Here is a 27024-nt window from a genome sequence, read left to right as displayed (position 1 = left end):
TTGTATTGCTATTGTTAATCTCATTTTCTCCTCTGGACTAAGCTGAAGGCTTCCGGATCATCCAGTGTTCTGGGAACTGTTCCCAAGACAATGATTCTTTGCAAAATGAGCTGTGGCAGCATCCTGATGTGAGCAGGGGGTCCCTGCAGGCAGGGTTGTGTGCAGACCCTGATCAGAGGACCTGGAAAGTACTTGCCACTTGATTTCAGTCTGAGGAAGCTTGAGGGGACTGTCACCCTAAATGCTTGCAGAAGAGAGAAGGAAAAATCACTCTTTGTTTTCTGGAAATGATAGATGGGCATTCCAGGCTGCAGAAACACTGTGCAGGCTGACCTGGTCCCGACACATGAGGTCAGAGAGTATGATGGTAATCAGGTGGCAGCAGCCCGTGGCTGGGGCATGGGAAGTGCTGTATGCATTAGCTGATCGCTTTTCTTTTCAACTTTAACGTTATTTAAATTTTATGTTGATGCAAACGTTACAGAGCAAAACATGAAAGCTCCTTCACCATTCCCACCACTCCCTCCCACAGGGTATGTTTTCTGTGCTATTTCTAAAGGTTAACATGTAACTTGTAGGCTCTGGGGAGAGGACAGTAACAGACATTAGGATGGAATTGTATTAATATTATTTTTCTGGTGTCTTATTTCTTAGTAATTCATCTTAGAAACCTTTGGTATGTACCTCATTCTGGTATGGTCTTATCAGAAATGATTTAATCACTCCCCTATGACCGAGGAACAAGTTGTTTCACATTTTGTGCAGTAAAAAAGGTTACACTGAGGATTGTTATGCATAGGTTTTTATGCATTAGTTTTTCCTTAGAACAAATTTCTTAAAATTCAACACAAGGACATTTTATTTTAAAATTGTTTTGGACATTGCAAAATTGCTTTCAAAAAGTCTATCAAATTATGTTCCATCAGAAGTATATGAGAATGCCCATTTCTGCATGCTGTTCCTACTACATGGTCATTAAGTACTGACCGCCTTTTAAATAGAGAATCTTATGACATATTTATTGACCATTTGTATTTCTTCTATTAATTTCTTGTTAACACCCTTTACCCATTTTACTATTGGGTTGTCTTTTAACGACATTTTATTTACTTATATTGGATAACCCAATATGTCCAAAAATCAGCATTTCAACAAGTAATCAATATAAGTTATTAATGAAATATTTCACATCTTTTGTAGTAAATCTTTAGAATCCACTTATAACATATCAGATTTACATACCAAGTTTTTATCAAGTACATGTGATGTGTACTTAGATCTTATCAAATTTGAAGTAGATTCACGTGCCCAAATTGGTTCAGATATACTGTAGTAGGTAGAATAATGGCTCCCCAAAAGATATGCCTATCCTAATCCCTGGAATATGCAAATATGTTATGTTACATGTTAAGCATTTAATTAAGGTTGCAGATTGAATTAAGGTTGCTAACCCTCTAACTTTAAAGAAATTACCCTGGATTATCCAGGTGGATCTAATATAATCACAAGGGTTCTTTAGAGTGGAAAGGGAGGCAGACAAGGAGGTCAGAGGGCAATTTGAAGATGTGAGGCTTTGAAGATAGTGGAAGGGTGCAGGAAGCTTTTAAAAGCTGGAAAAGTAAGAAGCAGATCCTCCCCTAGAGCTCCAGAAGGGACAGCCCTGCCAGCTATTGAGTGTAACCCAGTAAGACCATTACAGATTTCTGACCTCCAGAACTGTAAGGAAATGAATTTATCTTGTTTTGAGCCACTACTTTTATAGTAATCTGTTAGGAAATACATATACCTAAAACTTTTTTAATAACTGAATCAAATATCAGGTTTTTCTTAACAGTTTTATTGAGGTTTAATTGACATACAATGAACTGCACATATTTCATCGACACTGTTAAGTTTTTAATATAGGTGTACATCTGTGACACTATCACCACAATCAAGGCAACAAACATATCCAGCACTGCCAAAAGCTTCCTTATATTCTGTTGTAATCCCTCCTCCGATTCCCTTTGCCCCTCCTGACACCTGGCCCCAGACTGGTCTGCTTATTTCTCATTTTCTACCATTGTATAGAAATGGAATCACACAGTACTTACTCTGGCTTGTTGTCTGTCTTCTTTCCCTAGGCATAATTATTTAGAGAGGCATCCATGCTGCAGCATGCATTAAGAGTTCATTCACTGGTATTGCTGAGTAGTAATGCACTGTATGGAGTTACCACAGTTTGCTTATCATTCACCTCGTGATGGCCATTTGGGTTACAGACAATTTTTGGCTATTATAAATAAAACTAAGAAGATTTGTATACAAATCTCTATATGGAAATATGCTTCCACATCTCTTGCGTAAGTACGTAGGAAGAGAATGGCTGGATCATATCCCAGGTGTATGTTTAACTCTTTTTTTCAACCAGGCTCGAGTGCAGTAGTACCATCTTGGCTCACTGCAATCTCTGCCTCCCGGGTTCCAGCAATTCTCCTGCCTCCACCTCCCGAGTAGCTGGGACCACAGGTGCATGCCACCACACCTGGATAATTTTTTTTTTTTTTTTTTTTTTTTTTTTAGTAGAAACAGGCTTTCACCATATTGGCCAGGCTGTCTCGAACTCCTGACCTCATGATCTGCCCGCCTCTGCCTCTGAAAGTGCTGTGATTACAGGCGTGAGCCACCAAGCCCAGCCTGTTTAACTCTTTAAGAGACTGCTAAACTATTTTCCAAGGCGATTGTCATTTAACATTACCACCAACAGTGTACAAGAATTCTAGGTCCTCTGCACCCACACCAACACTTATTCTGGTCAGTCTTTTTATTTTATCTAATAGATATGTAGTGGTATCCAATTATTTGTTTAATTTGCATTTTCCTAACTGCTAATAATGTTGAAGATCATCTCATGAGCTTATCTTCCAACCCTATATCTTCTATGGTAATTACCTGTTTAAATCTTTTGCCTATTTATTTAAATTGGATTGTTCCCTTATTATAGAATTTTTATGGTGTTTTTTATGTATTTTGGGTACAAGTCCTTTATCAGATATATGATATTCAAATATTTTTCCCAGCATGTAATTTGTCTTTTCACTCTCTTAATGTGTTTGAAAGGCAGTTTTTTAATTTAAATGAGTCATGTTTATAAATTCGTTCTCTTTCGAGTCAAGCTTTGATGTCACATGCAAGAACTCTTTGTCTAATCCAAAATCATAAAGGTTTTCTACTAGAAGTTTTATAGTCTCAGATTTTTCATTTAGGTATATCATTCATTTTGAGTATATTTTTTATATATGGTGTGAGGCATGAACTGAGATTCATTTTTTTTGCACACAAATATGCAGTTGTTCCACCGTCATTTGTTGAAACACTATCTTTCCTCCAGTGACTAGCCTTTACACCTTTGTCAAAATCAATTATCCATATGTGGAGAGAGATAGATAGATAGATAGATAGATAGATAGATAGATAGATAGATAGATGGATGTGGAGGTATATATGGGTGTATTCTGACCTTTCTATTCTGTTTCATTAATTGATTTTAATGCTAATTTCTCATTGTTTTGATTACCGTAGCTTTACAATGTTTTGAAATCAAGTAGTACTAGAACTCCAGCTTTATTATTCTATTACAAAATGAGCATATTTCCAATGCATTTTATGAGGCTAGCCTTGCCCCTATATAAATCTAGCCAAAGACATTACAAGACAAGGACACTACATATCAACATTCTTTGTGAACACAGTTGAAAGAGTTCTCAACCAAATTTTATCAACTTGAATCCAACAACACATAAAAAAGAAAATACGTAATGACCAAGTGGGGTTTATCTCAAAAATGCAAGGTTGATTTAATGTTTGAAAATTAATGTATCATATTAACAAATGAAGAAAGAGAAAAAAATAATCATCTAATAGATTCAGAAAAAGCATCTGACAAAATTCAATATTGATTCCTGATAAACTTAGGGATGCATATCATCCCTTGTTCACTAAAAACTACAAATTACTGTTGGGAAAATGCAAGCTGTAAATAAATGAGGAGTTATGCTGTGTTCATTGATCAGAAGACTTATTATTGTTAGGATATCAATTCTCCCCAAATCGACCTATGCAATCCCAATCACAATCCCAGTAGGCATTTTTCTATTAATAGAAATTGACCAGCTGATTCTAAAATTCATATAGAAGTTTAAAGGGCCTAGAATAGCCAGATAAATTTGAAATAGAATAATCAAGTTGGAATTCTAATACTACCAGATTTAAGGTCAGATGGTTAGCAACTTCAATTCAATCTGAAACTTTAGTTAAATGCTTGTCATGTAACATAACATATTCGCATGTTCCAGGGATTAGGACAGGCACATCTTTTGGGGAGCCATTATTCTACCTGCTACAGTATATCTGAACCAATTTGGGCACGTGAATCTACTTCAAATTTCATAAGATCTAAATACAGATCACATATATTTGATAAAATTTTGGTATGTAAATCTGATATGCTATAAGTGGATTCCAAAGATTTACTATAAAAGATGTAAACTATTTCATTAATAATTTTATATTGATTACTTGTTGAAATGCTGATTTTTTGATATATTGGGTTATCCAATATAAATAAATAAAATATACGGTTAAAATAAAAAACAACCCAATAGAAAAATGGGTAAAGGGTGTTAACAAGGAATTAATAGAAGAAATACAAATGGTCAATAAATATGTCATAAGAGTCTTTATTTAAAAGGACAGTCAGTACTTAACGACCATGCAATGGGAACAGCATACAGAAATGGGCATTCTCATACACTTTTAATGGAACATAATTTGATAAAGACTTTTTGAAGGCAATTATGCAACGTCTAAAACTTGCAAATACTAAGCCTTCCTAGATGAAGACAGAATGGCACATTCTTTATCCATTAGCTACTTAAACCAATGGACTGCATTTGTGTGGAGCAAGAGATGCATTAAGTCAGCTGCTGCCTCTCAGGAGGAACTTAGATACATAGGCTGAGCGATTCCCTAACAGAGCAAATGAACATGAGCTTGGACAAATGGGGAAGGGGGAAATGGCCCAACATTTGTGGAAATCTATCACGTGCCTGGAGTTTGTACACTATGTCTGTACCCAGGTGCCCATCTGCAAACTGCACAGTTCTAGGTACAAACTGTGTGCCTGATTCCCTCCCAGATACAAACAGTCAAGCCCTGACCTGGTACTGTAGTAGGAAGGCCAGCTGGCAAAGTGCTGATACTCACTTTGCGCTCCTAGAAGAATTCCCAGGACCCTCATAGTTGAGGGCACTGTTTGAGGTGTTAGAAGCAGGTACTGGCCCTTGTCACCTGCATGTGCCCAAAGCACAGAATCTTGGCAAAAACCAGGCTCTCTAAGGCCACTGGGGACAGATATCAAATCACTTAATCCTCCTGACAGCCTCACGAAGCAGATGCTATTATTGTTCTCATTTTCCAGGTGGGGAAACAGAGGTGCTGACTGAGCTCATGGAAAAGGCCTCATCCTCTGGCCACCTTCCCTTAGTGCCCCTAGACCAGTGGTTCTCAAAGTGCATTCCCCAGGGCTCGCAGCATCAGAAAAATGGTTAGAAATAACAAATGGTCCCACTTTCCCCAGATCTATAGAGTCAGAAACTCGAGGGTGGGGTCCAGCATTATTCTGATTCAACCCTTCCACTATTAGAAGTTAAATCAGGCTGGGTGGGGTAATTCATGCCTGTAATCCCAACACTTTGGAAGGCCAAAGCAAGAAGATTGCTTTCGCCCAGGAGTTCAAGACCAGCATGGGCAACATAGGGAGACCCGATTTCTACTGAAAATTTAAAAATAGCCAAAACTAGCTGGACGTGGTGGCACACACCTGTGATCCCAATTAGAGGTTGAGATGGGAGGATCACTGAAGCCCAGGAAGTCAAGGCTGCAGTGAACCAAGATCTCACCACTGCACTCCAGACTCAGCTACAGAGCAAGACCCTGTCTCAAAAAAATAAAATAAAATCACAAAAACCTACCAATAAATACATTATAGTAAAAACAAAGGCTAAAAAGTACTCAAAATATATCCTTTCCTAACTTCACGCACTATGACTTCACATGCCTTAAGTGCTGGTGGTTACTGACCTCTATTGCATCTGTGTGGTGCAAACACTATGGTGCGTCTCTTCTCAGCGCCACATGCAATGATGTCATAAAATAGGCCATGGAGGGGGAGGGGATTTATATCACTGAGGTTAGCAAACACTCCAAATCAAGGTACTTTATTTTTCTCAGAGAGCTCGTTGTTAAACACCACCAAAACACCAGGCTCTCCATGTTTTAGCAAGCCCTGAGGTGACTCCAAGCCATGCTCAAGGTTGATCCCTAACCTGTGCGTCTCAGCTGACTCCTACATTCTGACTCCATTCACGTCTTTTCATCATAGATTTAGCAAATGTCGTACCAGGGACTGGAGAGCAGACTCCCTCTACTACCCAGGCCCCCACCCCCCACCCAGTCCTGAAGCCCCTGGGATCAAAGCCACATTCTTGACCTGTGGGTGGCAGAGGAATCTGGGCAGCCAAGGGCCAGTAATAGGACCCTCTGCAGTGGTGGCGGCCACACTGGGATTTCCCTGAGAAGTTAGCAGTGGATCCCACAGTCGCAGCCTAGCTCTCCACTATGGCTTCTTGCAAACAAAGTCAGCTGGTGGCTGCCATGATAAAGGTAAGGAAGCAAAGAGCAAAGCCTGGGTTTTCAGCAGCGGGCACACGTGGGCCAACATCCCCAGCACACCCTTGTGGGTGGTGGGCACAGGGCTGGTTGCATCTCACCTCTCTGACCTCTGTCTACTTGTCTGGGAAGACAGGAATAGTAGTACCTACTCCCGGGGCCTCTACATTAAATCTAATAATTTAGGCAAAGAGCCAGAAATATAGTACAATCTTCATAGACAGAAGCTATTATACTCCTTTTCCATTTAGCTGTAGTAGAAAGCAATGTCAATGTCAATATTGTTACTCTCTTTGTGTGGATGACAGATACTGGGACACAGAAAAAACAGCAGAGTACCCAGAATTACACAGAAACTTGGTTACTGAAATAGCAAATGCCCGAGATGCATCCCATTAGCCAGTGATGGATCTCACCCACGCCCTCTAATGAGCACATTTCTCCATCCTGGGGCTGCAATCCTAATTTATTTCCAGTAGCTCCAAGTTCTCTAACAAGAAAGTAACTGTTAATTCAGTTACAAAGATTACCAGCTGGCTCTCTGGTTTATTGCTGTAATTCCTCTAAAGCAAGCATCTGCGGGTAAAGACGATGTTCTGCCTTTCTGCATTAATGTTGCTTAAATGAGAAGAGGCATTTCCACGTGTCCTTGCAGTGCAAGATTCCAGCAGCACGTGGGAGGCTCCCATCACCCTGTGAAAGGCAGGATTTGCCCGGAAAATATGGGAGGGGTGCTCTGTGAGCACACATAGAGGTGGGAGCAGAAGGCAACCTGGGTATAGCAGGTGACTTTGCCCCTTACCTGGGCAAATGCAGGCACAGGAATGCTGTGCCCCACTAGGTGTGGAGCCCTGACAGACAGTAATACCAGGCAATTATTTAGCAAACACACAGTTCCCACTGTGTACCAGGCACTGTTCTAAGATCTTCCAAGGGCTAATTCATTTGATGCTACAAACATCCCCACAAAGTACTTTATTATTCCTGTTTCACAGTTAAGAAAACTGGGCACAGACCAGTTGAGCAATGTTCCTATAGCTGAGCCAGGATTTGAACCCAGGTGGTCGGTTGCAGCAGTGGAGTTTAAAATGGGTTTTCCATTGAGAGGACCAGAAATGTGTAGTCAAGCCATACCAAGTCTGAGTTGAGCAAAACCAAGCATGAATGACATAAAGAAAGGCCTTAGCAGAGCTCACGGTTACTGACATACAGAAGAAGGATAAAGGAGGCTCTGCCTAACCTGGGGGTTGGGGAAGGGTCAATCACAGCAGTATCACAACACCTTGTCTTCACAAGTAGGACTTACCACACAGGAATCTGGCATCTCAACCCTCCTGAGACGTGTGAGTTGGTGTCCCATTGTGCAGATGTGGAAACTGAGGTTCAGAGACATTGAGCAGCTTACCTGAGGTCATACAGCCTGGAAGTGCAAGGCTGAGACTCAAAGCCAGCCTCCCCATCCCTGTATCCCATGCTTTTTTTCTGCGTTTTTCAGCCCAGCTGCCAGACTTCAGCATTAGAGACAGAGGTGAAGCAGCCCTCTGTCATGCATCCACAGGCACCCCAGGCACCTGGCACTCTCCGTGTGGGATACCACGTGCATGGTAGCTGACTTCTATCTCATAGGTAAAGAAATGAAATCTCACCTAGCCAAGAGGTGGCAGGACTGGACGGACGCAGATCTGTTGGTCCTTTCCCCCATGTCGCCTCAGGAGCCAGGGTGCCAGGCTTCTCCCTGACACTTACCAGCCTAAAACCCTGCTGGCCCAGAAAGGCCAGAGACAGCACACTGGATCAGGCACTCTCGGAGGTGGGAGCCTCCCTCCCTGCTCCGGAGTTGCCCCTGCCTGTGAGCAGAGCTCCTCCAACCATGTGTGCAGACAACAGTGTCCACCCCAGTCCACCTGGGACCCTGAGTAGGCCTCATCTCTGCCTGGGAGAGGAGGCATGTGCCCCTCTCTGAGGCCCAGCCTTCCCAGCCAGTGCCTGGAGGGCCCCAGGTCCAACCCTCTGCTCTCCAGGGCCACTGACGACAGCAGTCCCCTCCCCATTATCTCATGCTCTTTGTGTTTGTGTTTGCCTCCTTTTTAGGGATTTATTTCTCTACAAGGGACCCAGGTGAACGAACTTCTTCCTGGCCCTGAGGACCCAGGGAAGCACCTCTTTGAGATCAGCCCAGGTAGGCCTGAGCACCTTCCAGCTCTGCTGCCCTGGTGGGGGTGTCCCCATGCCCCTGGTCTTGGAAGGGCTGACTTCCACAATGCTGCTCCCACGGGAGCCGCAGCGCTGTCTCCAGGCACAACTTGGAAAGGTAGGCCAAATCGACAGGATACTCACATGGGGAAGAAATTAGAAAGTCCTATCAATTATCTGGATAACGAGCTCTTGGCTAATTGGAAAATGAAGATTTTAAAATTCACAGTAAATGCAAGGAAAGAAACTAGTCAATGGGAACATCTTAGGGTGAAAGTGTAAACACAATACCTGGAAATAAAGCCAGGGAAAAACAGTAGCACGACCCGAGAATATTTAAGCAAGGATGGTTATAAATTCCAAGGCAGAGAATTGGGATGTGGCAGGAGGGAGGGGAATAACGTGGCCTAAAGAACTGCTCTGCTGTCGCATTAGCAGTTACAAAACAACGTTTTAAACTCGCGAGTTTTATAATGTCGTTGTTAATGAACTAAGTAAAAGTGCCTTCCAGAGAAGCCAGTGTGCATAGCAGGGCTGGCGCTGCTGCCAGGGAGCCTTCTCTTTAGCTTGGGCTCCCCAAAAAGCAGAGTCCGAGACCAGGATCTGGCATGAGGAAGGGAGTCAGGGAAGGGAGGAAAGCCAGCCAGGGTGTGCTAGTGAGTGGATTGCTGCTGCCAGCACCCAGGCTCAGTTCCTGCAGGGGCTTCTGGACACAGTGCAAAACAGGCCTCAGAGGGGTCTCACCCAAGAAGTGAGGCTGGGGCTCTCCCCACCCACTCCCACCCCCGGTCATTGCGAACTGCTTTCTGGGGAGTAACTGGCATTTCTGGCCTACCCTCACATGGGCCAAACTCTGCGGACAGAGACAGCCTTCAGGGACAGTTGCAGATGCTTGAGGAAGGAGGCCACTGGCAGCGTGATGGAAACAGTGAGTGCCGAGGGGTCTGGGCAGGGCGCCGAGTGTCAGCTGAATTTAGACACCCTGGGAGGTGGTAGCTGTGAACTGACTGTGCTAGGGCCTCACTGGGGCCCTGTGAGCCAGTGAGTCTATGACTGGTCACAAAGCAGTAAAGCCACCCCAGCCACTCTGAGAGTTGATCTGTCTGTTGGCTGTCCACTGAGGGAGCACCCCAAGCTCAGGCCTCTCTAGGATCAGGTATGAGCGGATCCTGCCTGGGACAGGGGCATGTCTACCTTTGCCCCATCCATACTGGAGTTCCCAGGGTCACAGGCTGAAGTTGAGTGCAGGAACACCCTTTCCAGCCGCATGCCCCTGGGCAAAATTCAAGTACCTGTGATTTCACTTGGGTATTCCTTTTCATCTAATGCAAGAATCTTTGTAGTAAAACTGCACATCAGAAGGTGGTAGTGAAGGGATCCTGGGGTATGGAGTAGAAAACAGAGGTTGACGGTGAAACCAGGAGAAAGGGTCTCGGCTATTAGGATAGGGAAGAAATGCAAGTAGTGAGGTAGGCAGGGTCCTGCCATCTAGAGGAGGAGTGCGGCCCCGGGCCTGGGGAAAGGGGTGGTGAGCCAAGGCTAGAACTAGAAGGTAGAGGTCAACACACTCCAGCCATCAATTCAGAAAGTCACTGAGTGTGTGACCCGTAGACCAGATAAGGGACACCACCTGTGTGCTTGTTCATTATCTGGGCCAGAGCTATTTACAAGAATTTATTTGACTCTTGCCAGCAGTGTCAGAGTTATGGGGGGAGGTAGGAGAAGACCCTTTGCCGTACAAGGTAACATAGTCACAAGGTTCCAGAAATTAGAAGATGGACATCTTTGAGGATCATTATTCTGCCTCTCACAGTACTCCCAACATCCCTCTAAGACAGGGAATATCGTTATACTTATTGTACAAAAGCAGACAGTGGGGATTAGAAAGAATTCCCAGCTAGACACACAGCTAGTGGCGGGGTTGGGCCTTGAGCCCAGGCATTCTGGCTTTTAGCTACACACTTACCTTGCCCTCTAACACAGGCACCTGGCCATCTGAGGCCCCCTACAGATTCTAGCATTTTCCCCACCTGGGCTGGGGATGTCTAAGGACTTGGTTATGGAAAGGAAAATTCCTGAACTCCTTTGTCTCAAGCCTGCCTCTGCACCAGGTTCCTGCAGATCCCCACAGCTGCTCCCCAGAGCTGCCCATCTCTGTCCTCTGGCCTTTGTGTGGCTGCTGAGCAGCTCAGGGAGAACGAGACAGGTGGTGGGCAGTGAGCAGTTGAGTCAGCCTTTGCGGAGCGTGGTGCAGCTATCTGCAGAGTAGGGCCCAATGCCAGTGCTGCCCGGGGCCCGAGCGTGATCCCCACTGCTCCCCCTCTGCCAGGGGCTCCGGATTTGGGGTGCTTCCTATCAGCCTGTTCAGATGGGACCTGGGAGGCTGCACCTGAGGCTCATGCTTGGTTCTGGCTGCAGCTGGCAAAGCTCCCTGCCCTTCATAGCCCATGTAGGTGTCAGGCCAGAGGGGTAAGGTGAATCTCCTGAGGCCAAACAGCTGGAAGGTAGGGGAGCCTGGACCCTCCCAGGTCAGCCTGACCCCAGAAGGGTGGGCTTCCTGTTACAGCAGTTTCTGACTAAGCCTTCAGCTATAGGCCATGTTGGGGCTAAGAATGAATAAGAAGAAGACCTACCTTAAACCACAGCAACACGCCATCACAGGAAGGCCAAGAAACCCATTCACGCCCAACTTAGCAAACCACTAGTGTGACCGCAGCTTTGAGCCGGCCTTGAGTTGCCCTGAGATGATCAGGGTCCAGTCTCTGCCCTTAAGGAGTCTGGGGACATTTTATTCTTGAGTTCAAGGCACCACAAGGACTTATCCTCGCTAGGTTGAAGGCAGTTACCTGGGGGCAGGAACAGGAAATATCACCAAGTGGGCCATGCCAGTGTGCACCAAGCACGGCCTCCCCCAGGGAAATGTGCAAAGGCCAAGAGGAAAGTCAGGCTTGGGGGGAGAGGGGCAGCTAGTGCAGCTGAGAGGACAACAGGCTTCTCCCACAGTTCTGAGGGTACCAGGTGGCAGACTGTGAGAGCAGTGAACTAACAGTGCAGGAAGGAGCCCAACAGCTAGGTCTGGGGTCGGGGCCTACGCCAGGAACTCAGGGCAGGTTATGAGGAAGGAGGACCAACACTTGCAGGCGATGTATGTGCTGGCCTGGGGCACAGGTCAGCCATGCCACAGCAGGTCCCTCACTCTCCAGCCTGTACCCCCAAAGAGGGGGGAGAACTTGACAACTCTTGAAAATGTGACAGAATTCCAAAGATGGTCATGCGTAGAATCAACTATGTACATTTTAAGTCATAGTTCCATTTGTGCTCTTCAACGGTATAAAAAGTGACAATTTTTTTCAAAGTAGAATTAAAAATGAGGAAACATTATACTGTGAGTGCCATCTAGTGGAGAGATCTGCCAGTTCTGGGCCAGGAGGTGAGGCCGGATTGCCTACCCTGAGCCCTTCAGCCAGCACAGCTAGGCAAGAGCGGAGCTGAGGTCAAACCCTCTGGCTTCCAAAGCCACACACGAAGACTGCCCTCCAACACAGGCACCTGGCCATCTGGGGACTTTTACAGACTCTAGAGTTTTTCCCACCTGGGCTGGAGTTCTTGGAACTTAATAGAGGGCACACCTCTGGTTCCAAAAGCATCTGAGAACCTGCGCGTCCAGCCACTGAGCAAGGCACAGAGAGAACACTGTTATAAGGGGGCTTTGGTGCCAGTGGGACTTCTGTTGCGTTGTGGCTATGGCCCGCCACTGCTTCCTCCCCATGGTCGTATATAAAGTGTACTGAGAGGTGGGAGCAATTGCCTTGGGCAGAGGCCAGAGTCTGTTCCCTGAAGCTGTGGGAACACGCAGGAGAGCCACTTATATAGTTTAAGGGAGGCTGAGAGAAAGGGTGACTGGCATTTGTGTCTTTCTTGGACAGTTGCTTACACACAGATTTGCTTTTTATGGTTACCAGGCAAGGAAAATCTAACTGGGGCCTGATGGCAAATGGGGTTCTGCCAAGCAGAGAGTGCGGCCAGGCACACCTCCTGCCCTGTTCCTAAGAGGAGCAGAAGGTGAAGCTTCTGTGGGACCACAGGCCTGGCCACTGATGGAAGAAAGAGAGTGACATGAGCCCTCAAACTTTCCAGAATTCTCATAGTGCAAGACAGACAGGCAAGATGCCACCTGCAGGAATTCAGCTGAGATTTGGGATCAGAACCCACAGCAGACCCCCAGTGCCCAGAAGAGCTGGTTGGGAGGGTGCCCTCGCCCCAGTTCACAACACCATCCACCAGGGAGGGCACTGCAACCTTGCCTGGCAAGCAAAGAGATGTCTGCGTTTCCCCTCTGCCTCCTTCCCAGCCCAGTGACTAGGGTGCAGTTCAGGGAAGAGTCTAGGAGAAGTAACCCCCATCTACGCCAGCACACCCCAATTCCCAAGGGCCACGGTGCTCTAGGAGTGGCACAAAAAGAGTTTGACCAGATGTAAAGGAACAGAATTAAGGATTGGAGAGATCCTTAATGAGCCTGTTAGAATAACTAAGACTAGCACACACTCTGGGCCCTAGGAAAATCACCAAGTGAGCAGCTACTCAAAGGGAAAGTGAGAAGTGATAGGCATAGTTATTGAGAAAATAAAACCAGTTCATGTTTATTCTCCAGTGAGCATAGCTTCTTTGTATTAGGGTAGGTGAACTGCTGGAACAACCCCCAGATCTCAGGATCTTGACACAATAGAATGTATTCGTTTTTTGTACAAATTTAAAAATGAACACTTTTGATTTTCAGGCAGTTGGTCTCCCAGCATCTTCCTGTCTCTTGCTTTCACCATCTGAGACCTATGGCTTGCAAAAGCATCCTGGTTGTTTCCATGCTAGGAAGCCATCATGCCTGGGAGGTGTGCTGGTCTAGGCCTGGAAGTGGCCCTATCATCCCCTCACAGCCCATTGGCCAGAATGCAGGTGCCTGGCTATACCTAGGAGCAAGACAGTCTGGGAAATGGAGTCCAGCTCTTCCCAGGAGGAAGGCAAGGCTGGTTTGGTCAACAGTCAGTAGTTCTGCCATTCTATATAATGAGCTGTTACATGGAGTAAGACAGATACCTTCCTACCCTCACAGAATTAGCAAGGTCAGGGAGACAGCAGGAAGGCAGACATTGAGTCACAGCATAAGAAGGGCTAGGAGGAGGGTAAAAAGACAGGCCATTGTGTGAGCCTGAAGGAAGGGACTCTAATGCATGCAGGGAGTATATGGGACTTCCAGGATAAAGTGACAACGACCCTGCTCTTTGAGAATTAAGTGAGAGTCAACCAGGTGAAGAATCGGGGAGGGCAGCTGGCAGAAGCAGCAGTGGGCAAGCACAGTGGGCACGGGGGCTGAGTGTCTCCTTCACACCTTAGTTCCAAGGCACCCAGCACATAGGTAACTGCATTTAATGTAAGGATTGGAAGCAACAGGAGGTTAACCTTTCTGCCAGAATGAAAAGTGCTCTCTTCTCCTCTGTGGCAGGAGAAGAGCGTCAGGCAGTGGTTCTCAAGCTTTAGTGAGCCTCCCCTCATCTGGAGCGCTTGCTAAAACGCTCCAGGATAGAGAGTCCTGCCCTGGTGTAGACAGTGGGAGACTTAGAATCCTCAAAGGGTGAATGAGATGGGCCTTACAGGGGTCTGAGTGAGGGGAGGTCTGAGTTAACCAGGAGCAGGCAAAGCTATAACCAACATTTTAATTACAATAGTTACTACTCCGGGAGGAAGAGGGCTGTATAATATATGAGCTGCTAGTTTGTCCTTTCATCTCCTGGCCCTTTTTCCTCCCTAGGCCATTTGCCTCAGGGAAAGGTGAGGCTCCTGGAGCAGAAAGCAGAAATGCCCTGCTCTCTTACCCCAGATAATTGATGTGGACAGGGAGGGGCGTGGGAAGCATTCCCCTAGACTAGTCACCCTGCCCCAGCAATGCCCCAGGAAGGTGACTGGCCTGGTGCTGCCAGGAAAGCTAGCTCCAGGCACCAGAGTCCCGCCTCAGGCAGACATGCGACGGTCAAGAAAGGCAGGGGAGCTACCCAGCTTCCAGCCGCAAGTGACTGCAGGTGAAGACATCAGGGGGCCATGAGGGACCAAGAACAGCCCATCCTTTTTTTTCCGGGCTGCATGTAAGCCTGACCACACCAAAGGGGAACCCCTTCCCTCCATCTCAATAGTAGCTGGGACTAAACTCCCTGCCAGCCTGGGAAAATAGGGCTTGGAGATAGAATTAACATGATTCTTTCTAATAAATATCATATTTGTTGAGTTTCTGAGGTTGCAGACAAAGGTGTATAGGAGTGCTAGTGGGCTGAACATTCACTGAGTTCCTTCTAAGGAACGAGGCTGAGCACACCATGTTTATCCTCACCGCACTCCTGAGACTAACCTCTACTAACCCATCTAATAGGCAAGGCCCCTGGGGTGCTGACAAGTGAAGTAACTTGCTGGGATCCAAGGGCCAGTGAGCGGTGGAGCTGCCGCTTGAGCCAGTTCTAGCCCCACAGCCCTGCTCTTCCTCAGTGCACTAAACTTGTCTCCCCAGGGCAGGCATGAAGGAACCAGGCCCCACAAAGGGACTAAGACTCAAGGACCCCCATGTCCTGCCCACCTGGTTCTCCTCTCTTGTCAGGGCAGCTGCCTGGCAAACCCTGCCCCCCACCAGCCCTTTGAAAGCTGTCTGCCCCTTGCAGACTTGATCCTAGGGGCCTCTCAGATCTGGGCATTTTGCTGATGTGGTCATCCAGCCCCAGGCCAAGTTTAGGCCTCCCTTTAAGTCCACAAGGAGGGGGTGGGGAGTGGAGAGGCCTGCTTTGGCACTCTGGGCAAAAAGAGTTGCTAAGATCCCAAAGCAGGCCTGTCCCCAAAAGACGCCTGTGTTTGGTGAGATAAATTAGGTCATCTATAAAGCTTTGTAACTCATTGCTAATATCCATCTTCTGGCATTAGCACAATGCTATCGCAGGGAACCAAGTGGGTTGGCTGCAGGCTTGAGACCAGAGCCATCAGTCTTTCTAGCGAGTAACTGTAAATGTGCTGGGGCCGGGGGAGCAGAGATTAAGAGTCCTGGAGGGAGCGGGTTGCAGAACCCAGCTCTGGCTAACTCTAGCAAAGGGAAAATCACCAGAAGCCAAGGAGTGGGGTGGGATGGGAGTGGCACCTGTGGATGGACAGGCAGCTGGGCTGCCAAGGGTCCAGGAGCCGGGGTGGTGGTCTGTGATGGGAAGGCTGAATCTCACCTGACTCTGCAGTCCCGGCATGGCTCACTTGCTCAAAGCCCAAAGTCTCAGTATCTGTATTTAGGCCACATGCCCACCCCTGACAACACTGGGGTGGTGAGGAAGGGCCTGTCCACTCTGGCATCTGGACCAGCCCTCCCGACGCTTAGCCTAGTGGGAGCAAGAAGACTCCAAAGGAACTTGGATGCCTTCCAGAAGGGAGAGTAGATGACAGCCAGTCTCTGTCAAATGTCCATGACGGTCCGTGACTATATTTCTGCAGAGCTGAGCGTCACCTCACTGGCCTTGGCCCTTTCCAAGAGCCACATGCGAGGCCAGGACAGGTTGCCTTTTCAACAACACTGCACTGAGCTGATGGCCACCAGTGCCCAGGAACAATTCCTGCTTGTAGGTAAGGACCCAAGTATGCAGTGCTGAGGATTAGCCCAAAGAAGACGTGAATGCCACCCTGGAGCTGAGGCAAGGGAGAAAAAGGAGAGTGCACTGTGCTCTGGTGCAGAAGGAGGTGAAGGGTATCACAGCTGCTCTGAGGCCTGGGTCCAGTTCCCACCCCAGAGCACCTGTCTGCTTTGGGCTGGGAGGCCCATATTTCTCAAGATCAGGGTCAGGAGACTCAGGCGCCAGCTGCACTATTCAGAGGCCTGGCAAGCTCTCTGCTCTCCCACAGAGCTTCACGCACCTTCCCTCCCACTGGGCTCCTTGGGGCCTCCCCGACTCCCCAAACACCAGATGGGCATCCTACAGGCAATAGGAGGCCGGTTCATGGATGGCTTTGAGGTCTTGGCTTTTCAGCTCCAACCAGGCTTCAGAGACCAGGGTAGTAGCAAAGCTAACATTGTGTCCCATGGGAATCAGGGCTATGGGGTTGCTTGTCCCCAGACACACCACACACGGATGCAGATGTTGCTGGGCAGGCTGGAATCTACATGCAGAAAGGAAGCTTCCAAGGAAGAGCTGGGGAGGCGAGCCCGGGAGCCATCTCCCTGTTTGTGCCCATTTTCCACGCACTCTCAGTAGACACCAAGGGCCTCTCAGTGTCTAGTCAGTACTGTTCCAGACCACCTTCCCTCCAAGCCAGAGTCAGGGAAAGCTGAATAGAAGCATAGCCATGCCACTCAGGGACTGTATGGGTTTTGACAAGTCACAGAAGGCTCTGTGCCTCTGTGTCCCATAAACTAGGGGTGAGAATATTGCCAGGCACCTTGGGTTGTGGTGAGGATTCAGTGAGAATACAGATCCTGGCTCATAGTAGGTACCTAGTCTGGATAAGCTCCCCTTCTCCCTCACGCTCTCTGATCATTGATTATGATTAATAACAGCAACCCAATCCCATCACAATGCCGTGTGATGAGTGCTCTGATAGCGATGTCCCTGAATGAGGGCCCAGAGCAGCGGGTAGGACTAGCTTTCCCAGAGAGTGGCTGGGGATAGTTTCACTCAAGCTGAGCCTTGACACAAAAGCAAACATTATCCAGAGGGGCAAAGAGGAGAAGGGCCTTCCCAGAGTCAGGGCTGGAGTATGCAAGGCACAGAGGCTGGAGAGATCTTCAATACAGGAGGCTCAGGGAGCAGAGGATGCGGGTAGAAAGGTGAGCAGGGCCAGGTCATGAAGAGCTTTGGATGCTGGACAAAAAGGCTTGGACATTAGTCACTGACCATGTTCAGCTGACGGGAGGGATGGCCAAAACCCAAAATGGGCTTTTCCAGAGATATTTGCAAGGTACCTGAAGTGAATTTGCACCACAACAGCAGCTGCATTGCTACACATTTTTTCTTTCTTTTTTTGAGGAAGAGTCTCACTCTGTCGCCCAAGCTGGAGTACATTGGCACAATCTTGGCTCACTGTATCCTCTGCCTCCTGGGCTCAATTGATTATCCTGCCTCTGCCTCCCACGTAGCTGGGATCACAGGCGTGTGCCACCGTGCTCAGCTAATTTTTTGTATCTTTAGTAGAGACAAGGTTTCACCATGTTGGTCACGCTGGTCTCGAACTCCTGACCTCTTGATCCACCAGCCTCAGCCTCCCAAAGTGCTGAAGCATTGCTACACTTTTATCTTCAGCTTCATGACATTTCCCTTGGCCAACAGCACAGTAAGTAATCTCCGAGTTCAAAGCATTCAGCAAACAATGGAAAGGCCGAGCCACCAGAAATGTACACATAATTTTCAGGACAAATATGGTAATGCCGTGTTAGCTGGTGGAGCCTCTTTCTCTATTGCCTGTATGGACCTATGTTGCAACACAAATTGGAATAGGATGGAATCTGTGCCCTGTTGCCAGAGTCACCCCTAACAGAATGGAGAGATCAGTAATCCCCCCAGCTGGTGTCATACTGAATGGTTTAAAAGCCAAATCATGGCCGGGCGCGGTGGCTCAAGCCTGTAATCCCAGCACTTTGGGAGGCCAAGGCGGGTGGATCACGAGGTCAAGAGATCAAGATCATCCTGGTCAACATGGTGAAACCCCGTCTCTACTAAAAATACAAAAAATTAGCTGGGCATGGTGGCACGTGCCTGTATTCCCAGATACTCAGGAGGCTGAGGCAGGAGAATTGCCTGAACCCAGGAGACGGAGGTTGCGGTGAGCCAAGATCGCGCTATTGCACTCCAGCCTGGGTAACAAGAGTGAAACTCTGTCTCAAAAAAAAAAAAAAAAAAGCCAAATCATAATTGATGTCAAGTAAAGGCTCCATGCGCGCATTAAAATATGGCATTATGGAAGAAATAAAGTACATTTGAAACCTTAAAAATAAAACCAAAACTGTGTGTTAGAAAGATCACTCAGGGTAGAGTGACCGAGGGGCTTATAAGGACTGTAATGTCTGACGCTCATCTGCACCGATGTCTATCCTCTGCCCCACCCCCACTGTCTACTGGCAGTGTAGACAGAAAAGACTGTGCTGCCACAGGAGTGACAGGGCCCCCTGTGGGAGGCAGTGCAGAAGCCGGGCTGTTTAGAGCAGAGCTCTGAGTCGTTTTGTGCATTTACAAGTTCACATGCCAAGTTGTCCGGGATCAAGCCAGGGAGTCCTGATCACTAACAACATCTCTGCCTTGGAGCCTGTTTAAGGGGCTTCCAGACTCAGCTCAGACCCTAGCCCTCAAGGGCAGCCAGATTAGGTTTCTTCTCTTCTCTGAGTCTCAGTTTTCCCCTGTGTAAGATGAGAGGACTGGCCCAGTGACCTCCGAGGTGTCTGCTTGCCCTAGTAGAATGGCACCTGCTGGCATTCTATAGCCAAGCTTGCCCAGAGGGAGCCATTTCCTGCCTGTCTTACGGCCACACCAGATCATTGAAGCCACCCTCAGGCATGGGGCTTGCAGCTGCCTGACCTTATCCCACCTGCCCTTGGAGCAGATAGGAGACTGCTGCCTGCTGTCTCAAAGAAAGGCTTGACCTTGAAGGGGAGCCAGCATGCACAGATTACTCCACAGAGGAGACTGATACTGTGCGTCTGACATGCCCAGAGCATCCCTGATCACATTAGCCTGAGTGGGGAGAATGCTGATACCGGCCTATCTCGGCACCTGGTACCAGCCAGCCTGAGTCTTGGCCTGACCTCGAGCAGCCCCTGCTGAGGTTGCCTGCAGAGTGCCAGACGATGGGTAATGACAGAAATGAAATTAGAAGAGAAGTCTGTGAGTAATTCCCACCCCTGAGATGGGAGTGGCTCTCACGCTTCCTGTCCTTGCAGTTGGGTTCTACTGTCTTAGCCTCACTTCTCTCAACTCAGCACAAGACCAGGTGTGGGAAACTCCCGCAGGCTCCCTGGAAAGAGGCCCCTTACAGGATCATTCCTTTGGCCAAAATCATGTCCTAGAGCAGCGCTCGTCTATAGAAATGTAACACAAGCCTTGTTTGTGGTTGTAAATTTTCTAGTGAGTAGCCACGTGTAAAAACATCTACGTAAATATATATACATACTAACAAAGACTAAAAATTTCAAATTTTTTTAAAACTAAAAGGAAAGAAAACTAGTGAAATTATTTTAAATAATGTATTTTATTTAAACTGCTAGCTCCAAAATACTATCATTTCAATATGTAATCAAAATAAACATCTGTGAAATATTCCACATTCCTTTTTCTTTCCAAGTCTAAATTGGTATTTTACACTTAAAGCACATTTCCATGCAGACACTAAATTTTCACTGGAAGTACTTGATCTGAATTTATTTATTTATAATGTTAATAATTTAATTTTTTTAATTGGCACATAATTGTACATATTCATGGGTACATGGTGACGTTTTGATACATATAATGTACAGTGATCAGATCAGGGTGATTAGCATATCCACTGTCTCAAGCATTTGCCGTTTCTTTGTGTTAGGAGCATTCACTGTCCTCCTTCTAGCTATTTGAAATGATGTAATATATTAATTAACTATAGCCATATTTGGTCTGTATTTAGATTTCATAAAATGTATGGTTGAAAAAGTAGAGTCACATACCCAAGTTATTCCAAACATACTTAAAGATTTTTCAGTAATGGAATTGAATGTCAGTTTTTAAACTAATGTAAATTAAATTAAATTAACAATTCCTTTGCTCAGTCACACCTGCCTTATTCAAGTGCTCAGCACCCACATGTACGGTGGCAGCATATTGGACAGCACAGGCCTAGACAAGAACACCAACATAGAGCAGGTAGAGCTACAGGCACCCCAAAAATGAAAGAAGAGAAGGGAGAAAGAGAAAAAAGAAGGATGGACAAAGAGAGATCGGCAGGGATGCGGAGGGGGTGGGAGCCTCGGTCTTGGAGTCAGACAGAGCCAGATTTACACTTGAGCTCTACTACTCACTCATTAAAAGAACCTGGACGAATAACTTAAATTCCATGAGCTTCATTGTCATCATCTGATCATAGAAGGGAAACTGCCTACTTGGCAAGACGGCTGTGACCAGCATGTGAAGTACGAGACGCAGAAGTGCAGATGGCAGGACAGTTTCTCCCCTGGCCCACCCAGTACTTTCTCTCTTTTTTTTCTTCAGTTCTTCTTTTATCTGTCATAGACAAGCAAGCTTCCAATGAGATTTTAATTTCTTTTCATAGTGTTGCTTTAAAACAAACAAACAAACAAAATTTAATAATCATCACTTTACAGCTGTGCTTCTCCTGGTGCATCAGAATTCCCCAGGCTGCTGGCCTTTCCCTAGTTCCAGAGGCCTGGGGTAGGTCCAAGAATCTGCATTTCTAGGAGCTCCTGGCAAAACTGGTGCTGCTGGTCTGGGACCCACTCTCTGACAGGTCAAGAGACAGCAGAAAAAAGAAAAAAACTTTATATTTGATCCCTTTTATGGCACTTTTTTCCTTTTTTTTAATACAGGGCATTTTTATTTTTGCCTTGAGTCTCCAAAAGTCTTTACCTGGTCTTGAGCAGAGTGGGTGAGACACCCCAGAGGTGCCTGAGGCTGCACTCAGGGTGGTGTGAATCTGGGATGCAGAGGTGATGTCCCTGGACTGTGTGTGATTCTGGCCAGAGGTGATATCCCTGGACTTTGGTGTTTGATTCTGGGCACTGTGCTCAGGAGGGCTGTTCTCAAGGCAGTGAAGAGCTGGAGGCCACCCCGCTTCCCTGTAGCTCTGAGCTGCTCCACTCTTGAGGAAGGAGGACACTGCGGGGCTGAATGGCCACACAAATGGATGTGAAGGGCTGCATGTCCCTTGTGTGGGCCTAGGGGAAGCCCCTGCACCATGTTTTTTAGTTGATATTTAACTGGCGTGTTCCCTTGGGTACACGGATGGATACTCAAGGGGTGAGAACAGACCGTCACAGACACCCGGGAGCCCCCAAGTTGCTCCATACACACCCACCAGGAGCCAGGTCCCTCTCCCACCAGTCACCAGGACCATGACTCTGCTGAGAGTGTCCTGAAAATGGACACCAGTAGGGAGATGGTTCCTAGGCTCAGCCTCCCCACCTCTCTTCTGGAACCTTTCTTTCTACATGCAGACACCATTGTGGGCGAGGAAGTCCAGCCAGGCAGCTCCTTTTCCCACAGCCTGCTACCCCGCCTACAGTGGACGGGTCACCCTCAAGGGTGTTCAGCCTCCACTCTGCTGTGCGCTCGGCACCTGGATCAGGGGTGGGCAACAGACCCATTCCCACCAAGGTACCACCCACCCCGTGGCACTGGCATTGCCAACCTTGAGTGTACTCCACCCCAAAACACTCTGGGGTGCCTTCCCCAACCCCAGCCCTCGTGCCTGTTCTCAGGCCTCCACCGGGCATGAGGGGAAGACAGCAAGTCACTGGGCGGGCCCAGGAGAGGGGGAGCAGCGGCTGGAAACCAGGAGGTAGGAGGGAGCCAGGAAACCTCACTCACAGGAGGCGGAGGCTGCAGAAGACAGGAGGCAGAATGGTCCCAGCCCTTAGCATACGCTCCACTGGCCATTTCAACTTCACTTAAAAAACACAAGTTTAAAGATAGAATGATTGAGAATTTCAACATAGTAACCACAGAGCATTCACTTCTAAATGCAGGACCCTTCAAGAGGCAGGCGTGTCACTGAGCACACTCCCTAATTGTAGGCCGTGAAGCTGGCCTTGACCATGGGCTTCTGAATTTAAATGCAGGACGTGACCCTCTGTTCTATCCTGTGGGTACATCCTGCAGGTACAGCCCTCAAACATTCCTTGCTGGTGTCTTCCTGCAAACGCACTGGCCCTCAGCTGAAGTCGTGAATGAATTCAGTGCATATCTTATTATGGTCCTCATCTCATTCATAAACTTGACATTAAGAGAGGGAAAGTGACTTCTCCAAGGGCCAGGCATACATGGCTCCCACCTCATTCCCAGTGCTGTGATCTTCCCTCCAGCACCTGGCGCCTGCCCTACAGCCTTCTCCCACCATCCTGCTGATAGCAAGGCTCCAGTACACACTGCACAGGTGGTCCTTCCTAATCCAACAGGGCAAAGGCCCCTTTAACCAAACTCCCCCCATGGAGCACAATAGGGAATGTCATCTTTGGAGGGTGGCCTATACCTTCATCCTTGCAGATCGAGGCTAGGGTCTCAATTAGGTGATTAAACTGCAGCCACATTGCTTGAGTGATGCCAACCAGAAAGTGACTTTAGTGTCCCAGTGAAAGGGCTACCCGCCCGGACCAGCCTGGCTTCCTGGGTGCATAACATGGTCTGTACTCCAGTGCACTGGCCCAACCTCTCTTCTTCAGTGTGACACTCTGCCTGCCTGCCTGACCCCACAGCTTGCTCTACACAGGGGGACACTTCAATGACCTTCGGGGGCTCCAGGATGCATCCTGCCCTGCATGAGCTAGCTGCATGGATCTACACTCCAGGCTGACTCTCAGCAGGGTCTCACTCTTAGCAGGCAGCCCATAGAAGATCAGGCTGGTGCTGGGCACCATGGCTCTGAGGCACTGAGACACCAAGGGGTGTGCACAGAAATCCCTCGGCTGGTGATAGCACACCAGACTGGAAGGGGTGATGTGCAGGAGGAGGCATGCTTAGTGCAGCGCAGAACAAAGGTATAGATAAAATTCTTTACGGGTGATCTCAGCTAGACTAAATCCCTAGATAAATTAGGATGTGGGGAGGAATGTAGCAGGGGATTAGTAGGGGGGAGTTGAATGACCGAGGTCACCTCTGAGAAACCAAGCCCAAATACAGAGGCTCCTCCAACAGGGAACTGTAAGCTCAGGAACCCGCTGAGACACAGGCTCCTCCTCAGAGTAGGTTCTTCCTACGCAGCATGTGGTCCATGGACCAACTACTTCAGCATCACCTGGGAGCTTGCTGGAAATACAGACTCTAGGGCCCCACCCACGCCACCTCAAACAGAATCTGTGTTCTTGCAGTATGTCCTGGGTGCCCTACGTGCATCTTAAAATTGGAGAAGCAAAACTTTGGAGCAAAACAACCTCAAGCCTACCCGACCCTGAACTAGGAGCTCCTGAGATGTGATCCCCTCCCTCAGGAGCTCCTAGTCCAGGGTTGGGAAACCTTGATATTGTTTTGCTCCAAAGTGATGTTTTTAAGGTGCCTGGATCTTAAAAGGTGTCTGATAAACCAGTGAAGGAGCAATCATCCAAAAGCAGAAAGAGTACTGAAAGTCAAGGTCGGGAGAGGCAACAATAAGAAGAAATGGAGTCTAGTTCTCAGGCTGCAAACTGAGCCAGAAGCCAGGGCTGACTACCCATGGGCTGATTCTGGCTCACAGATATATTTTGTTTGGCCTGTGCAATATTTTTCAATGCACAGGATTTTGCCCATTAAAAATACATAGATTTCTGTAGGGTAAATTTGGGCCTGCTTTCTCCATATAAAGAATTGGCAGGAGCTGGCCAGGTACTGTGGCTCACACCTGTAATCCCAGCACTTTGGGACACCGAGGCGGGCGGATCACCTGAGGTCGGGAGTTTGAGACCAGCCTGACCAATGTGAAGAAACCCTATCTCTACTAAAAATGCAAAATAGCTGAGCGTGGTGGTGTAGGCCTGTAATCCCAGCTACTTGGGAGGCTGAGGCAAGAGAATCACTCGAACCAGGAAGTCGGAGGTTGCGATAAGCCAAGACCATGCCATTGCACTCCAGTGAGGGCAACAAGAAAAAAACTCTGTCTCAAAAAAAAGAAAACAACAACAACAACAACAATAACAACAAAAGAATTGGTAGGAGCTAAATAACAATGGCCCCCTAAAGCCTAAAGGCGCAGCTTGAGTGCTCTCCAGTTGCCCAGAATCCCTACCAACTCCCCCTTCCATGTTGCTTTGTCAGTGCATCTTACCTGCCTGTCTCATGGGGTTAGAGTCTGTGTGTACTAGTGCACATAATAAACTCAAAAGCAAAGTTGGCTAGAAAATGATAGTTATTATGTACTGGCTGACTTATTTGATACCCTAATTATTTATCCTGTGGGGTCACAGTTAAAGGCAAGGTGCTCAGTCATACTATCTGAATTTCAGTCCCGGCCCAGCCCCTGCCCAGATCTGAGGTCCAGAGCAAGTCACAGAACCCTGTAAACTTCAGGCTCCTCATCTGAAAAATAGCCATAACAAAAGCAGCTCTGTGTAGGACATCAAACGTGTTGACTGACACACGGTTAGTTATTGGTAAAGGCTATAAATCAGTTTAAATAAAAATTTTATTATAAGTTAATATATTTAAATTAATTCATAGCTATTAACAATATCTAATTACTGCAGCATTATAATTTCAGTACCAGAGCAAAACAACATGAAGAAATGCAAGTATTTATTCCCTGTGTTGCTAAAATACCAACATTGATAATCAATATTTTCTATAAAAAGATGTTCAGAATATCTAACATTTTAAAATTCGGCTAAAATGTTAAACATTTCAAATAAAACGTGGATACATATTAGAAGCATTAAGTGAAAACAATTTATAAAATATAAACGTTATAAATGTTACTCTCCTCATGCAAATTGTTAGCAGATGACATGAATAAAATGCTATTCAAAAATAATAAACTAAACTCTATAAAATAAAGAAACCTTTAATAATAATGTTTAAAATGAAAATCCTATTTGATGTAAAATGAATCATGGGCATAATTTTGTGCCCATTTTTTCCAAATGCTGAAACTTATTTTTTAATCTAGTCTGGTCAAGGCAATGATGAGATGTTCCAAGCTAAATTTCAAACAGTATTATCCTTTGAGGTTTTCATCTTCAAGTAATCCCATTTCTTCTTTCATACTTTAGAAGATATCTTTTATTTTAAACTCCTTTCTTTTTTGTTGGCAGGGGCTACATTTTTTTTATTTGATCTTGAGCTCTAGTTTTATTTCAGAGAAAGTGTTCCTGGTTTGTGGTCATCTTCTCCAGTGTTAATGTGGATAGACAGAGATGCCAGTGGGTCACCTAGAGCATATTCTGGGCTGGAAAGTCTCTGAAGCAGAGTAAAGATTTCTGTCATGATGGAGGCAACATGATTCCCTTCCTTCTGGGTTGTGGAAGAATAGAAAACCGCTTTCTAAACAAGCTTACCTTTACTGGATCTAAACATCTACTGTAGCATATCCCAAGGTGTAAATGGCTCCAATTTTTAAAAAACATATCATAAAAATACTAATAGTTCAGCATTTCTCAAAAGCACATTATTCTGGAATACCAGAATCCCAAAAACTGGAGTTGCAATTACTGAAAAACACCAGGTCTGGAGAGTCTTCTGCAAGTCGGTAGCCTTGGTGAGTTCCAAGAACATAGCTCTCCCCAATGCTTTTCTGTTGACTGAAGACTGAGGAGACAGAGTTTGGGAGGCCAAGGCTGGGAAAGAGAAAGAGGGAAGTTGTTGTCTTGAGTTGAATTCATGCCCACTGAGAACCTCAGAATGTGATCTTATTTGGAAATGGGATATTTGCAGATGCAATGAGCTAAGAGAAGGTCATCCTGGATTAGGGTGGGCCCTGAATCCGATGGTTGGTGTCTTTATAAGCAGAGAGGGGGACAGACAGGATGCACAGAAACAGAGAAGGAAGAAAGTCATATGAATACAGAAGCAGAAGTTGGGGGATGTGTCTACAAGCCAAGGGTTGCTAGGGAACGCTGGAAGTCACCAGCAGCTGGAAGAAGCAAGGAGGGATTCCTCCCTCGAGTCTTCAGAGCTCCACCGTGATCCTGGACTTCTGGCCTCCAGAACTCTAACCAAAGAAGTTTCTGCTATTTTAAGTCACTCAGTGTGTGGGAGTTAGTTATGGCATCCCTATGGAAAACTCATACCACTGTGGCACTGGGAGTGACGCTGCCAGAGCCACTGGCCCTCTGCAGCAGGGCCCACGGTCACTAACCTTGGAATCCAGTCCACACTCTCAGGGGCCAGAAGACCAAGCTCCTGTTCCTGCTGTCCACCCCTGGCAAGTCCCCCCATTTTCCTGCACCCCCTCTCTACC

General features: G+C 46.9%; 1 protein-coding gene across 10 annotated transcripts in view; it reads left to right on the top strand.

Annotated features, from left to right (window-relative positions):
* Positions 1 to 27024, top strand: part of ARHGAP22 (Rho GTPase activating protein 22) — a 214178-nt gene that overhangs the window by 101233 nt on the left and 85921 nt on the right. For all 10 annotated transcript variants that reach the window (XR_004265065.1, XM_032266831.1, XM_032266837.1 and 7 more), the window contains one exon: positions 8800 to 8887. Coding sequence is in view for 8 of the 10 variants with exons in the window: in XM_032266831.1 (XP_032122722.1) it covers positions 8800 to 8887 (88 nt within the window). In the remaining 2 variants the exon portion in view is untranslated. The remainder of the gene's footprint in view (positions 1 to 8799; positions 8888 to 27024) is intronic.

This window comes from Sapajus apella, unplaced genomic scaffold (genome assembly GCF_009761245.1).
Source record: "Sapajus apella isolate SASKATOON/1434 unplaced genomic scaffold, GSC_monkey_1.0 scaffold161, whole genome shotgun sequence".
In the NCBI taxonomy this organism is placed as follows: Eukaryota; Metazoa; Chordata; class Mammalia; order Primates; family Cebidae; genus Sapajus; species Sapajus apella.
Note: the sequence above shows the minus strand (reverse complement) of the source record. Positions and strands in the feature narration are given on the sequence as shown.